Here is a 16,247-nt window from a genome sequence, read left to right on the forward strand (position 1 = left end):
ATGCGAAAGGACCACACTTTGTGTTTGAGAGCAGGTCTGTGATTAGGGAGTAGAAGCTGTAGAGAGAGTGAAGGCTTTTCCAATAATTAGAGACATTTGAAAATTGAATGAATATATTGTGTTTGTGTGAACAGCCTGTCTCTACTTAGGCTGAGGTCTAAAAGGAGGTTCTGAGGGAGGATGAGGCAGAAACTCTTTCATTTTCCTTTCCCAACTTTGTGAGCTTGTCAAAGTTTGGACACCTGCCTTAAGTCATTAGTCCTTTCCCTGCAACTTGTCCAATGCCTAGCATGTAGTAAAGACTAATATATGTTAAATTGATGAGTGAATGTTAATCCCACCTTTTATTCCAAAAGCCACAGGACTAAAGAAACTTAGATACTAGCATCTTTAATGGGGAAGTTTCCTGATTGAATTTTAAGTAGGAGGCCAGGTGTGGTGGGCCATGCCTGTAATCCCAGAACTTTGGAAGGCTGAGGCAGGAGGATCACCTGAGGCTAGGAGTTCAAGACCCGTCTGGCCAACATGGCAAAATACTGTCTCTACTAAAAATTCGAAAAGATTAGCCAGGCATGATGGTGTGTGCCTGTAATCTCAGCTACTCGGGAGGCTGATGCACGAGAATCGCTTGAACCCAGGAGGTGGAGTTTCAGTGAGCCCAGACCATGCCACTGCACTCCAGCCTGGGCAACACAGGTGTATAATAATAATAATAATTTTAAGTAGGAGTAAAGAATCTCCATTACCCAAATATACTGAATTTAGATGCTCTAAGCAAGGCCTCTGAATGCTGCTGATAATAATAACAAAAGGAATGACAGTTCATAGTCATACCGGGGCTGATGCTCAGGGAAGAGGCCCCTTTCACCAAGAAGGCAGTGGTTCTGTAACTCCTTGATGAGGTCTCTGGGGAGGAGAGTGTGTGGTCCACCAAGCACAAGTGCAGAGGTACTTTAGCCCAACCCTCCCTCCTGGGGCCTGCCAGTGCAGAGGAACCCTGGAGAGCCCCAGTCTGCTCTCCAGAGAGGCAATCAAGGAGGTGTTGTAGGAGGGCTGGAAGCTACTCTGTTCCTCTGGCCTGTTATTCTCACCATCGTTCCTTGGCACCTGCTGAAGACCTGTGGGTGCAAGATGCTGTGAAATAACTGTTAATTCATGAAACAATATGGGTGAGTGGCAGCCGGACTAGGACTCAAATTACAACCACTTCCATTGTGGCTGTGGACCAGAAATGTCTTTACCTGTTTGAATACTGTGTGTTTGGCAGGATAGAGAGGAAAGAACAGTGCGTTAAAATGTGGCCCATAATTATGAGAGTTAAAAGGATTGGGTAATTGTAGACTGAGAGTCCAAGAAATGGAAGTTAAAAGTGATTTAAGTATTTCTCCGGCACTGACTGACTGGCAAGTCACTTCCCTTCCTCTGGTCTAGATCACAATTTCCTGATCTATAAAATGAAATAACTGTCAAAATGAGCAGTGTGTTTCTAAGGGTGTATATACAAACATATACAAATGTGTGTATAAAATGGTATACATCTGTGTGTGTGTGTGTGTGTGTGTGTGTGTGTGTGTGTGTGTGTTTTAATTTCTTTCAGAATAATGCCACTACCGACTAACTTGGAGCTGATGCTTAGACCCTGGGTTCAGGCAGGTTATGGGGAAGGAGGGCTTGGAAAGATGAACCGATGCTTTCTGCCACAGTGCTATCACCTCTGGCTCTGCCAAAAACAGCAGCTCCACCTCCCGCGCCCCAAACCTTCTCAGCCAGTGCCACTGCGGTTTCCCCCAGCTGTCCGGTCCCTCGTTCTCCGCACCCCTCCTCCCCCGTAGTCCGCAGAGGAAGCCGAACTCACTTTGCTGGCCGTGCTCCAGGGGGCCCCGCCCGGGTTCCCTGTGCGCCCGGCACCCCAGCCCTGCCGGCGGCTGTGGCTGCTCCTCGTCGTGACCCGCCTCCACTGCGGTCACCACCACCGCCTCCTCGCCCGCCATGCCGCAGGGGTCTTCTGAGAGCTTCGGGCCCGCTTTCCTTCTCAGCTCCGTCCCTGGCCGCGGGCACACGAGGCGTCTCGGGTTGCCATAGTGACTGCGGATCCTTCCCGCCCCCAGCCGCCCTTCGGAGGCCCCAGGTGTCCCGCGCGCCACAGAAGGCGCTACACTTAATCAGTCAGCTACACTTAATCCTTCTTGGTTTACTGTCTTCTGAAATTAATAAGTATAGACCTTAAATTCCCTTTAGAGAAAGTATTTCATATTGGACAAGTTGAATGGTCATCTAGTAATCCCACAGATGGACTGAGCATCTTATGATAAAATGATTATAGCAAAGACAAAATCAATGATTTGGTGATCCTATTTTGTAGGCTGTTGCATAAATTCCTAGAGCCATTGCAGGTAGGGTGAAGATGGTATATGTGTTGATCAGGAATCAAGAGTTGATCCAGAGATTTCATTTTGGTATGGGACATAAATCTCAGAATAGTCTCTGTGATAGATAACGTAATAGATGTCAAATAATAAAATGTCTTAATATTGTAGTATAAAGACTCTAACTCCCACCACTGTGGTACGTTGTAGCTAGAAGGCTCCCTGGAAAAGCCTATTTAAGATTCATAACAGCAAAGTCAACTAGTTCTACTTTAGGCCTGAGAATTATAATATGAACTTTGAACAATGACAGAAATTACCTCTTCCTCAAGCATATGTTATTCAAAATTAAACCCTTCGTTATGAAAAACTGTTTTTTAAAAATAAAGTCTAAACTTTCCAAGATCAGAGAATATTCTGTTTGCAAACTGAGCTATTTAGCCTGCTTAAACTGGAAGGTAGAAGTAATCCTTTCAAAGCACAATTAGTGACTGCTTTCAGTAGCAAAATGCTCTGGAAAGTATAAAGGAAGCAGACAATACAAATTCTGCCCTTAGGGGGTGGGATTTCTCTTATCTGTAGAGTTTGCTCTCTAGCATCAGTGAGTGTTGAGGCCTGAAAACAAGTGAGTTGATACATCTTAGGTTCTTATCAGAAACAAGACTTCCTTGGTCCACACTTAAACAGAAAGTTTTGGAATTATGGGTGCAGTCCATTCTCAAGTGAGAAAGAAGCCTCTTTCAGCAATCTGCTTGGATAGATAAGGTCTTATTCTATTATCACTAGCTATCAGCTGTACCTGTCATTTGGTGTCACTAACTTAGGCGGTTTCAAACAGAAAGTAATCTCTTTCTGCCACAAGGTATCTCCCTAGGTAGAAATCACAACATAAAGTACTCACTCTCAATATCCTGTTGTCACAATGATTCAGTTCATATATTATCTGTGACTTTTCTGATATAATCTACTATGTTCTAACCAAAAATAAATATTTAATGTTTGATTAAATAACATTATTATTTAGTCTAGGGTGATTGGGTTACATAGAATGGATTGAAAGAGATAAGTCTTGGTGGACATTTAAAAAATTTAACTTAAAGAGCAATTGGTGTAATTCCCTTCTCCCAGAGTGTTCTGATGTTGAGAAGATAAAACTTTGGCAACCATCATAGAGGGGCTAGGTAGTCAATGGGAAATTGCTGCTGTAGAGACTGACAGTAGATATTAAATAGCTAAACGCGTGCTGGATAAATAATGTTCTGGACCCAAGAAAGACATACACAGGTAAAAAAATGAATTCATGCCTTTTGTGTTGTTCAAAACTTGTACTTTATTTTTTGCAAATATTTTTACTTATGCTGTTTGTCATTATCCACAGTGGTTTTTTTGTTTGTTTGTTTTTTAAAAGCCTGAGCCACTTTGTGGTTTTAGCCTCAATATAATAATCATCCCCTTACTCTCAGAATTCATTTTCCCATTAGTTTGCCCTTGTATAGTTTGTAAAAATGAGGACCTTAGAAAATCAACATTTCCTGTGAACTTGAGAGATTATGAGAGCAGTGCCCAACTCAGTAGGATTAGGCAGGTAAAACCAGTTGGATAGCAGATATATTATGATCTCTTGGACAAAGGTATAGTTGTGTGCATGTCTACAAGGTCATAGTGATTCGCCATTAGCATAACGATCATTAGGTTGACCAGGGTGAGGTAGGACTATCCAAGGGATTGTGTAAATTGTGGCAGGGGAGGCAGTATACAATATTCATGAATTAAACACCTAGCTAAATGCTTTCCTGAAAATGGTCTGTGTTCTAAAAGACAAGGATCTAGGTTTTTGCTGTTTTTTTCTTTAACTTATGAAGATTCAAGTTACTAATATCTTACTTGCTCTGGTTTAAAATGAAAGCAACTGGCTATGGTAAGGTAGAGAAGACAGATGAATTATATCAGAATATTTTAGACTTTTAAATGAGGTTCTGAGTTACCTCACCTTATAAAAATATATGTCAATATACAATTACTAATTGTATATTGCTAATTACTCAACAAAGATCTAGGATGTGGGATATTTAAAAATACATTTCTCTTGGATCAGCACCAAAAATATTAGTTTCTATACAACCCGTGTCAAGTTTTGAAGTATACACACATTAAAATTATTTCTGATAAAAATGACAAACTCCACAGAAATCATTAAAGATATATGCAAACAACTTTCAAACACATTTGACATCAAAGTCAGGCAATCCGCTTGGTAGAACATTATAATGAATACGACAGAATTTTTTTAGTAAGATGTTTGACATCAACTTTGATTATGGGAATACTTTACATCTCACACAAAGGAGGCACTGGCACTTAGAAACTTAAGAAAATTACTGTAACTGTTAAGACTGAGGTGAAGAATTTGTACAGCCTTCCACAATTTCAAAGAGGTAGTGATAGAGACTTGTCCTCCTGGCAATATCAAATGCAGTTTCTTCCAAGTTGTTTTTCAGCCCTGGTTTGACGTAACGGTTCATCAGGAGGAGTTCTAGGGTATCCTTGCTGTCTCTGTTCCCAGCAGCAAGATGCAAGGGGGTCAAGAGGCCTTTTGTTTGGGCATTGATATCTGCATCATGCTGCAGTAAGAAAGAAGCCACTCTGGTATTATTCCACTTACAAGCACTGTGCAGCGGCGTCCAGCCATCCACAGTCACTGCATGAACATCTGCCCCCTGAGCAATGAGCTCCCGGACAATATCTAAGTGTCCACTGTAGGCTGCGCGATGAAGAGGCGTATACTCATCTTCATCCCTAGTGTTCACGTGAGTGGCCTTTTCAGAAAGTAGTCTCCGCACTGTAGAAAGCTGAGAAGAAAAAAAAATCTTTCAACTCAACTCAAACCAAAACAACAAATAAAGTTGCCATGTGGGGTTAGATTTAATTAAATTGAATAAAAACATCTTTGTTCGTTGATGACTTTAAAATGAAAATGATTTAAGATCTCTTTTTTGAGAAGAGAGGACTACTGATTTAAGAAGGGACAAGTTAGTGTTAACTACACTTTGTTGCTTCTAAGAATGAGATTCTCTGAATACCAAACCATATATTTACTCCTGGTCCAACTAAGGTTTACTGCATAAAAGCTTTAGTCCAATGAATAACATAGGCTTTAGTTCTATTTAATATTTTATATGTTATCTGTGAAGAAAACATAGCTGCTTTATTTTTCCATAGTAGGATTATCACATCAATATACACACTGTATGAAACGTTTAAAAATAAAACTTTTAACAGAAGAATAAAGTATTAATAAGGAATTCTAGGGATTCAAGAGCTCAATTCCTTCTAAATACAATCTTAGAAACACCCTTTCCGGTTGTAATTTTTAGTTTCTTATATGGGTCTTTGGTTAAATGTGGCATGCTCTTGGGTTAAAAAGCTATTTAAAATGCAAGACCCTTTTAGTTATTAGTTTACTAACACAGGCAATGGGGAAACTTTGTAAAATGAAGTGGAAGTGGCGAAGTAGGGTTCATTCCACTTTGATGATCCTGGGAAATTAATATCCCTGAATCTCAATTTCTTACTCTATAAAAGAGAAGACTATTATTCCTAGGGATATATGAAGATTAAATAATGTAAAAATGTACCTGGTGTAGTTGGTATTTAATAAATGTTAATTTCCATCCTCTCTTTCCTAAATGATCCTAATGACTTTATATAAATGATTTGAAAATATAGATGATTTCTTGTTATCTTTATGGATAATTATCCATAACCCCCCAAATAATACCTAGCATGATATTTTGCAGCTTAATATGTGCTTTCATGTACATTGTCTCATTTGACCCTCATAATTGAGAGATAGGTACGATGGCCACAATGGTAAGGGAGTCTTCTGGACTGAACCCAGTGCTTTTCCTACTGTTAAACTTCCCTTTTTTTTTTTTTTTTTTTTTTACCCGGTTTTTTTCAGCAGCCCAAAGAAGCAATTTGCTTGGGTCTTTTTCCATTTTTTTTTCTTGCAATCGATACCACTCTTCATCTTTTTCATCTTGCTCCTCGTCTTCATCAGAATTGCCTACCCAGAGACTTTGAGTCCCAGTAGGAATAAGGTGTCCATGTGTTTCCAACAATTCAAGTTGGTTAAAGTGTTCAGAAAAATCCAAGGAATTCTCTTGGTCTAGTAGTCCATCATTTCCTTTTTCTTTTTCCATTTTTACTATTATTCTAAATAAAAAGCATTTCAATTGCCAGGGTAAAAACAATCTTTCTAGAGATGAATTACGACTGCTTTATTCATCAAGATCTGAAAATACAAATACAAAAGTTATTAGTAAAACAATAATTCAAGCTTTATCAATTGCATAGATAAATCTTGCAAAGATACACAATTAAACTCTGTCTAAACTCTTGTTTTCCTCACGATATCCCTTACATACACTGAATATTGGTGCTGGCAGATTTCAGTTATCTGTGCTCTTTAATGGTCTAATGCTTCTTTTGTTGTTTTCTTCTAAGTCAACTATATTACTATAACATTTTTAATCTTTAGGTATGAGGGTATTATGGTAAGAGTGATGAATGCTTGAAGGTTTTGAAGCATAATACAATGAAGACAGGTGTATTCAAGATTTTTATAAACTAGACACACAGATAATATAGAGCAGACATAAAAACTAATTCCTAAAAATCTACTTCGAAGAATCAGGGATTCTTGAAGACGGAATAGCCCCCAAAAGGACATCTGTCCCAGTCTCTGATCAGTGTTTATATCTTTATCACAACATCTAGACTAATTATCCTATTTCAACTTTGATAATTTCAGGCCTAGGAAACTTCACTGCTTTAAAAAGTAGTCCTATTCATTGATAGGCAACTATAGTTCTTAGTTGGCTCCTTGTTTTCAACTGAATTTTGGCTGTCATTCTTTCCTTCATACAACTCATATGAATAGAATGTCTTGTATGTGCCAATTTCTGGGTACTGGGATTCAGTAATGAGCAAGACCCATGTCTTCACCTCAGGAAGCTTACTCTAGTGTAGGTGACTGGCAAAGGTACCAGGTGTCTGGCAAAGACAACATGATAAGTACAACAGAACCATGTCTAGAAACCATGAGAATACAGGAGGTTCATAATTCCCCTAGTCCTAAGGGATTAAAGAAGGCTTCCTGAAGGAACTGATGTTTATTCTGCCAAGCTGCCACATTAATTTATAAACCAGTATCCGCTTAAAGAGTTACACAGCATATAAACCTTAATCAATTAAAGAAAAGGAGAAAAATCAATAGAGAATTTAAACATACCAATTCTTAGCCTCTGAACTATATGTGTTATAATCTTATCAGTCTTTCAAGGTTCTTCTCAGATGTTGTCTCTTTCATTCTTTCTTGATCTTCCCATTTAGATCTCTCCGCTTTCTACTTTTTTTGGTGCTACATTTTGTTGTATTTCACCACTAACTTTGTTCTTGTTTTAGCCTCTTAAATATTATAAGCTTAAAGATAAGGACCACAGTAAATTATATTTAACTACCACTTGTCTATAGAAAGCATTAAGAAATACATCTGGCATTAAATTTAATTAAAGTCTTGGCACTTGATTTTGCCTGGAATGGATTCTGAGAAGTTCCGGAGTTAGGCATAACCCCAAGTTGCTGATTTCTTTGTACCTAATCTCACAAGTTTAACAGTGTACAATCCTAATGTACTGAATTTTATTACTAGTGGCAACAGCACTAAACTCAAGTTTAAATTTATTACTCATGTCCAGTAACTTTTCTGGACCTGTTACTTTATTGTAAAATGTAAGAATTTTACTAAAGTGTTCCTAAGGCCGATCCCACTTTTCAGTCCCATTCAGAGACACCCAATCAGAATTGCTTTGTGTTTTATTAATTCTCCTGGAGCTTCCACTTTTTCCTTCTTAAACTAATTCCTGAACCTTGCAACACAAAAATGACTATACATCAATTCATTAAACACTTAACAGATGCTAATAAATAATGTAAAGTTCACTTGTAATTATATCAAATATAGTAACCTCATACCACAGATCTTACCCTTTCCCCCAACGTGCCTTTCCTTTTAATAAAAACTCCCTTTATATAAGTTTTGAGTTTACAGATCCATGTATAATAAATTATATAAAAAATTCACTGGCATATTTAGTTTAAACCAAACCTAGGCGCATCTACCCGATTCACAGTTAAAAATCAAAACTGATTAGCATCCTTACTTGATGATGATATCAGGAATATCAGGGTATGTTTCCTAACTTAAAGGGAACATCCTATTTTGAGAGACAACCGAACTGTGTCAACTCCTTACAAACAACTCAGTGATAGGCGCAGCTATAAACCTTGCAGGTGAAGGCACTGAGGTTCAGATAGATTAAAACAACTTGCCCTAGATCAAGGACCATTCAATGGAACTGAAAGGGCAGACATTCTAATTCAAAAGTTCCACATTATTTTTCACTGCACTATACATCTTACTCCTCTCAGCACAAAGCAATACAGATGTGCTGAACTCAAGGACCCAGGGGTGACACCGGTAGAAGTTCTGGAGAGTGGGAGGGAGGGAGAGGGCATCCAGCTCCGGCACTCTGCTACGGGCCGATAGCTCACAGGCCCACGAGCACCGGCTGCGGCCTTCCAAACAGCCAAAAGCGGAGAAGCGGCTTCAGTCCTACCTGGGGACCACGACGCGGCCCGACCTGCAGGGCTCGGCCTGTGTCCACAGGCTACCCACCCCAATGGGCTCAGGAGTTCTTAGATAGCGCGAGTCCACCAGGAAGCGAGGTCCGGGACAGGGAATAACTACCCACCTGACAGAAGGGAAAATCGCCGCCGTGGAGCATCTCACTTCCGGGTTCGTTTCCTCGGCTGCTCAGGGTTGGCTCCTGCGTGAGGCGGGTCCTCTCCGCTACTTTCCCCGCCCCCTCACGGCGTGCAGCAGCCAATGAGAACCAAACTGGACTTGAAGCGTCTACGTTGTCCTTGAAGTGTCGCGAGAGAAACGGATGCCGTTCTCTCCCGCCGAATTCAGGTTTATGGCCCTGCGGGTTCTCAGAGGCAAGTTCGGAAAGTGCTGTTTTCGTCTCACGGATCCCGCCGTTTCTTTCCGGAAAGTAGACTGCTTCGGGTCCCGATGGTGGGGCTTTGAAGAGTCCAGGAGTGGAATAATTTAGAAATTGTATCCGCCTCCTGTTTCTGCAGGTTCCCAGGCGGAAGCCCAGAGTTCATTGGAACCTCAGGAAGACTGGGCCGAGTGGGCCAGGTAGGGGTCCTGGCGGGTCCTCTGCGTTCTAATTTCGAGGCGCCCCGCGGTAGGGGCGTGTTGAGGCTTGGAATCCTGGCGGAATTTGGAGCTCCAGACCTGGTGGGGGTTGTCTCACGGTGGCAGCCGCTCCTCCCCAAATTTAGCTTTTTTCAGTCATCCTACTGGTGCCTAAAGGTGCTCCTCTGCAGACCAAGTGTTTATTTACATTCGCTTTAAACGCGGGGCCCTTCCCTTTTCCAAACAAGCCAGATTCTTAAAAAAAAAAAATCGAGTGTTTGAGGAGGAAATACAGGATTGCCTCCGTTCTCCAGAGTAACATATGCGTGCAACTTAAAAATGTCTGCACATCTAGAGTTGTTTTTGTGTTGAACCAGAACTGTGACACTCTTTTTGCTCATTTATTTAACATATATTAATTTCCCGTAAGACCACAGTAAAGGAAAATAGGAGTTTAATCATCCTGATGAAACTAGAATGGCATGGACATGTGTTATTTTCTGTGCTTAGCTCATTAAAAAATAAAAGTATAGTGGGTGTTTACATGAAAATGAGACTTCTAGATTTGTCAGTCTGCTTATTTAAGACGTCTGTACCTTATGCAGTGTAAATCATGTTGGTTAAATATGTGCAGGCTTTTTAAAAAATGTGTTTTATGATGTAATTTTGTTTTTAGAATTTCTAGGATTTGGAATCGAGTGCATTTTCTTACATTTGAGTACCGGACCCAGGGGTTTTTGGAGAAGAACCTGGTCCCAGAGGCGCTTGACTGACCATAAAAATGAGCCATGCAGACGCACTGTAAGCACCTGACTTCTGGTATCCCTTGTTATTTTGGGTTTCTAAAGCTTCAACTGTGATCACAGTAAAAGAACACTTATTTAATAAGCAGTAAATAAGGAACATGCTTGTGAACAGAAATATTAGTCATCAAAAAGGATGTTTGGAATGTTTTAAATTTTTATCTGTTTCTTAACTGGAAGCTAATATACAGCTATAGATTGAGTCTTGCCGTAATCTGATACATATTGCTATAGTATTAAGTTTATGTCCTTAGGCTTTGTCGTAAATTATTGAAGTTATAAATATTCTTGAATTTTCCTGACAAATTCTTATTAGTCAACGCAGTTTCTGTTTAAGATTTTTAGAGTAAATTCCTCTACTATTAAATAAGCTCGAAATGAATTCGAGCAAAATGGGAATAAATAAAAGGACTGTAAAAGTTAAGTGGGAAAGACTTTAGACTTGGAGTCTTTCACCCTGGTTTCAAGTCTTTGGATGCTACTAGCCGTGTGACCTTGGGGCAAGTCAACAATTCTCTGAGCCTTGCCTCAGTTTCGCCATTTGTATAATTGGAATAACTATACTTTCTCAGATTAATTTTGAGGCTTAAATGAGAGAATTCATGTGAAAATACTTTATAAATTGCTACAGAAACATGTAGTATTGTGAGTTGAAAAGTATTCTGACCTACGTTCTTGGATATAGCAGTCAGAACTGTGTGCATATCATTTTTGAAGTTTTTGAAGAGAAATTGCTTCTGGAAATATCTTTTGTTTGTAAAGATTTGAATTTTGGAGATATATACGGAAATTTTTAGAAAATTCATTGTGGTTTATTGAAAATAGCCTGAGTTTTCATCATGGGTTTTAGCCTTGTTTCTGTTCCTAATTGTGTAATAAAGCAGTTAATTTATCTGGGTTTAGCCTTCTCATTTGTCAGAGATACTAATGCCTGACTCTGGGGGGGTTGAGATAAGATCATAGAAATAAAAGTATTTTATATAATTAAAGTTAAATTTAGTGTAAGCGAGTATTAATAACTATTGCATTGCTACTTCACATTTAAGTATCTTTGAATCTTGCCAAATTCAAATTGAAACAACTCTTGTTTTGTTACTTGGCCAATTTTATTAATGAAATCTAACCCTGTATAGAGAGTAGAGTCAAGCAGGTGACTTCAGGGGCCTGAATGTAGGTTACTAGAATATTAGTATAAAATTGACTTAAAAACTTAGAGGAAGGCTTTTTAAATTAACTTTGATTTTTCTAGAAGAGTACAAAGTCAGATTAATAACAAGTTTAGATATAGGTTCAAACCTGTTTGGTTTTTGCTGTGCAACAGAAGAAGAAAACAAGCCGACTGTTAGGCCTGGGTTACATGAGTTTGTAAAACTGGTTATAACAAGGTTATAAATTTTTGAAGCAGTTATAGAACCTTGTAAAGATTTATGTATATTTGTTACATATTGAACTAGCGGTTAGGAAAACTGTAATGTTAGTGATACGTTGACTACTTCAGATTTTCAGATGAATTATCAGGCTAAAAAAGGATTTTATTCCATATCTGTTATTATTTGTTTTATAAGTTTAAGTTTCAATTTGTTTGAATATCCTTTTAATAAATTATTAATTTATTGAAATGTTTCTTTCTTAATATAGTGATGATGAAAACACGTTTAAAATCTTAGTTGCAACAGATATTCATCTTGGATTTATGGAGAAAGACGCAGTCAGAGGAAATGATACCTTTGTAACACTCAATGAAATTTTAAGACTTGCTCAGGAAAATGAAGTGAGTGTGGTTTAATTTGTGCAATTTCTAATATATTCTTTTAGTTAACAAGTTATTTTCCCTTCTAAAATTAGAGATTTGTTTTATAAGCTCAGGTGCTTACTTTGCCTGCTTAAATGTCAATATACTAAAAGCTCAATGCCGATTTTATGTGCTTCGTGTGCTAAATTCAAGTAGGAGCTACTTTTGTAAATAGTCTGTTAAAATTTATAGATGTTTTTGGGGTGTTTACTGAATGCAGGATCCTGTGGCAGTGTCTCTTTGAAATGTGACTGTCAAAGCTTTTGCTTTCAGAGGACATAGAAGCCAATCAGTGTGAAAGACAAAACAAATATCCACAATCTTCTGATGCAAGGTTGTATGTGATAGGAGCCCTAAGAAAATTCTAAATAGCATTTCCTTCGAGTTTAGAGGCAGAAAAGATCACATTTATATGATAGCAAGATGAGCTTAATGAAGAAGTTTATGTTTAACTTGGGCTTTGGAGGAAGGGTAGGATTTTGGCCAGTGGGGAGCATAGAGAATGTACATCCATGTGCAGCAGGAGTGAGGGCACAGGTGAGACAGTGTTAGGTATGTTAGGGGCCCTGTAGTCAATTTGCCTCTCCAGCAGGTCATAGTTAGCAAGCATGCTGAGAGACTAGAAGTGAGGGTTTGAGCTGCAATAAGGAGAGCTTCAAATATCAGATTGAGAAATTTCCACCCAGTTCAATAGAAAGTCTTCTGGCAGCAGAGTATAGTAGCATGAATTGGAGACCTGTTTGAGACCTTTTTGAAGTGCTGACCTTAGGGATGGAAAAGAGGAAATGAATGCAAGAGATACTGCAAAGAGAGGATTTATGTACTTTGGTTAGTTGTAGAGGATGGGGATGAGGGCAAACGGATGACAGTGACTCTAAGTGTGTGGAGTTTGGGTGAATAGTTACACAAAAATAGAAATAGATAAGGAAGAGAGACTTCCTCGTGTGGGAAGTTGACAAATTCTGATTTAGACAAATTTAGAGTTGGAGACTGCAATGGGACATTCAGGAAAAATCTGCAGCAGGCAGTTGAAATATCAGCCCAGGAGAGAGCTGGAGAATAAACATAAATGATGACTTGCAAAGTAACACCTCCAACCTTGACTTTTCTGCAGCGTTCTCTTCAGTTTATCTGCTAGGTCTTAGTTCTTCCTCTCAAATGTATATGGTGCCTCTCTACTACTGTCTTCACACTAGTAAACTTAGTTTAAAACTTTATCACATTTCACATGGACTGCAGTAGGTCCCCTTCGGCCTTTCTGCTTCCATTCTTTGCTGCTGCGTCTACTCAGCATAACAGCCAAAGTGAACTTTTAAAATAATAAATCAGATCATGGCACTCTGTTGTCTAAAATTTTCCAAGTGTCCTTCCGTTGAATCTAGTATAAAATTCAAACTACAAGGTTCAACTCAATCTTGGCCCCTGCCATGAAACTTTATGTCCTGCTACCCTCTGCCTGATTGACACTACTACATCCACACTGGCATGTTCTACTCTGAGGCCTTTGCACATCTAGTTCTTTCTGCTTGGAGCACCTTGCTCTTGGCGGGGTCAACTTCTGAGTTCTCAGTTCAAGTCTTACCCTTTTGGAGACATCTTCCCTGATGCTTGCAAGCACTCTTTTATCACATTACTCTGCTTTATTTTTTTCATAGCATATTTTTAATAGCACTCTGAAATAATTTATTGAATTGTTTACTTGTTTTTTATCTGTCACCTTCACTAGAAGGAAAACTCCATGAGGGTGAAAAATCTTTTGTTTGTTCACTCTAAATCTTAATGCTTAGAAAGGATCAGAAAGCAGTGAGTACACATGTTTTAAATTTGTTAATTGAGTGAGGCAGTGGCTGGATTCTTTATTTTAGGTTCAGAGGTACATGTGCAGGTTTGTTATATAGGTAAACTCATATGACAGTGGTTTGTTGTACAGATTATTTTGGCACCCAGATACTAATTCTAGTACCCATTAGTTATTTTTCCTAATCCTCTCCCTCCTCCTAGCCTCTGCCCTCTTGTAGGTCCCAGTGTCTATTGTTCCCCTCTCTGTGTCTATGTGTTCTCATCATTTAGCTCCCACCTAAATGGGAGAAGTGGTATTTGGTGTTCTATTCCTCTGTTAGTTTGCTAAGGATGATGGCCTCCAGCTTCATCTGTGTCCCTCCAAAGGGCATGATCTGGTTCTTTTTAATGGCTGCATAGTATTCTATGGTCTCTATGTACCACATTTTCTTTATCCAGTCTACCATTGATGGACATTTAGGTTGATTCCATGTTGCTGCTATTGTGAATAGTACTGCAGTGAAGATATGTGTGCATGTGTCTTTATGACAGAATGATTTATATACCTTTGGGTTTATACCCAGTGATAGAATTGCTGGGTCGAATGGTAGTTCCATTTTTAGCTCTTAGAAGAATCGTCACACTGCTTTTCATAATGGTTGAACCAGCTTACACCCCCACCAATAGTGTGTAAGTGTTCCCTTTTCTCCGTAATCTCACCAGCATCTGTTCTTTTTTGACTTTTCAGTAATAGAATGGCTGGATTCTTAAAAGAATCCTTGTAAGGTACATTTTTCCTTCCTTGAAGGCAAAGAAACTGTGGCCAAAGGAGATCTGTTTCCTGCTGGAGAATCCTGCATGTGCTTTCTTTTTTGACTCTTGAGTCCTAAAACAGAATCCTCCCCTGAGTGTAAGCTACTTACTTCTACTTTGCCCTTTCCTGCCCTTCTGCTTCCTCTATTTCCCTTCCCTGCATCCCTTAATCGTAACTGCTTCCCGCCCCACACCACGCCAGAACCCCATGTAGGGACTTCTAGAGGCATATTACATTTACTCGTTCTCTTGATTCTGTAAATAATGGCTGAATGAATTGAATGAATGGTTTGGATTGAATTTGGTATCTATTACATATGTTCTGTTAAAGTGCTAAGTTTAAATTTTATTTGAATAATAGAAAAAATATGATCGCCTTGAGTAGTCTGAATCAGAGACTTGGTGTAGTAATCGGAAGATGGCTTTTTTGAAGATAGCTGAGTCAGCTAAATTGGAGTCAGATTAATTACTAGATGGAAAATCCCTTTGAATAAATGTAAATTTTTAAATTGCTGTACATAACAGTGTCTTTTGTGAGTATTTTTTTTTTACCTCTTTCACCTGTAGTTTACAAAATTTGTACCTGTAAAACAGACTAATTTTAACACCATTTTCTGTTGATCAGGTGGATTTCATTTTGTTAGGCGGGGATCTTTTTCATGAAAATAAGCCCTCAAGGAAAACATTACATACCTGCCTCGAGTTATTAAGAAAATATTGCATGGGTGATCGGCCTGTCCAGTTTGAAATTCTCAGTGATCAATCAGTCAACTTTGGTTTTAGTAAGTAAGTATACTGGTTTACTTGAGTGAATGATTACTTATGTATAGTATTTTCTGTATAAGACACATAAACACACAGTTAACCATTTTGCCTTCATTATAAGCTATTTTCATAGTAAATGTCATTGTTTAAAGTTTTGTACAACATCATATTAATTTGTATTTTCCTAATTAATAGTGGGACTGACCCGGCTACTCAGGAGGCTGAGGTGGGAGGATTATTTGAGCCCTGGAAGCAGAGGTTGCAGTGAGCCGAGATTGTGCCATTGCACTCCAGCCTGGGTGACAGAGCAAGAGTCCATCTCAAAAAAAAACAAAAGAAAAAAAGGATGGGACTAAATATATTCTCAAGTTTTTATTGTACATTTTGGTATCCTCTTCTGTTCATATCCTTTGCCTATTTTAAAAATTGAGATATTTTTGTATGTTTTTCTACATGAATTGCAGAAGTTACTTATATATTCTAGTTAGTAAACCTTTGTGATGCATGTATTTTTTCCCAATCAGTGGCTTGTCTTTTGACTTTGTTTATGGGTTCTTGTTGACAGAAATGTTTAATTTTTATGTAGTTAAATCTATTGGGTTTTTTTCCCCCCCATTTGTGCCTTTGGGACTGTTTATGATATTTGTTAATTCCTATATTAT

General features: G+C 38.7%; 3 protein-coding genes across 9 annotated transcripts in view; 1 reads left to right on the forward strand and 2 right to left on the reverse strand.

Annotated features, from left to right (window-relative positions):
* CUNH11orf97 (chromosome unknown C11orf97 homolog) overlaps nucleotides 1-2,070 on the reverse strand; it is a 19,873-nt gene extending 17,803 nt beyond the window's left edge. The window contains exon 1 of the mRNA XM_017498402.2: nucleotides 1,856-2,070. Within this exon, the coding sequence (XP_017353891.1) occupies nucleotides 1,856-1,991 (136 nt within the window). The 5' untranslated portion in view covers nucleotides 1,992-2,070. The remainder of the gene's footprint in view (nucleotides 1-1,855) is intronic.
* A 1,606-nt stretch (nucleotides 2,071-3,676) lies between these two features.
* On the reverse strand, nucleotides 3,677-9,475 carry ANKRD49 (ankyrin repeat domain 49). Of its 2 annotated transcripts, none has more exons than XM_017498408.2 (3): nucleotides 9,182-9,475; nucleotides 6,314-6,660; nucleotides 3,677-5,215 (listed from the first exon to the last, which is right to left on the reverse strand). In XM_017498408.2, exons 2-3 carry the CDS (start codon nucleotides 6,566-6,568, stop codon nucleotides 4,754-4,756), a joined length of 717 nt encoding a protein of 238 aa, XP_017353897.1. In that variant the 5' UTR covers nucleotides 6,569-6,660; nucleotides 9,182-9,475; the 3' UTR covers nucleotides 3,677-4,753. The 2 variants fall into 2 exon arrangements, with proteins under 2 accessions (XP_017353897.1, XP_017353898.1); XM_017498409.2 differs by having other exon boundaries at nucleotides 9,047-9,188.
* The window catches only part of MRE11 (MRE11 homolog, double strand break repair nuclease), a 77,904-nt gene continuing 70,981 nt past the window's right edge, over nucleotides 9,325-16,247 (forward strand). For 4 of the 6 annotated variants that reach the window (XR_001816419.2, XM_017498403.2, XM_017498405.2 and 1 more), the window contains exons 1-4: nucleotides 9,325-9,428; nucleotides 10,319-10,434; nucleotides 12,075-12,207; nucleotides 15,446-15,606. Coding sequence is in view for 5 of the 6 variants with exons in the window: in XM_017498403.2 (XP_017353892.1) it covers nucleotides 10,415-10,434; nucleotides 12,075-12,207; nucleotides 15,446-15,606 (314 nt within the window). In the remaining variant the exon portion in view is untranslated. Of the gene's footprint in view, nucleotides 9,429-9,568; nucleotides 9,634-9,666; nucleotides 9,811-10,309; nucleotides 10,435-12,074; nucleotides 12,208-15,445; nucleotides 15,607-16,247 lie in introns of those variants that run through there. The other 2 variants (XM_017498404.2, XM_037727837.1) reach the window with 2 other exon arrangements.

This window comes from Cebus imitator, unplaced genomic scaffold, assembly GCF_001604975.1.
Source record: "Cebus imitator isolate Cc_AM_T3 unplaced genomic scaffold, Cebus_imitator-1.0 Scaffold241, whole genome shotgun sequence".
NCBI classification, from domain to species: Eukaryota; Metazoa; Chordata; class Mammalia; order Primates; family Cebidae; genus Cebus; species Cebus imitator.

Coding starts and splice junctions, on each gene's coding strand:
- ANKRD49 (XM_017498408.2), bottom strand. CDS start 6,568: ATGGAAAAAGAAAAAGGAAATGATGGACTACTAGACCAAGAGAATTCC. Junction 5,216..6,313: donor GGGCTGCTGAAAAAAACCGG/GTAAAAAAAAAA, acceptor TTTTCTTCTCAG/CTTTCTACAGTGCGGAGACT.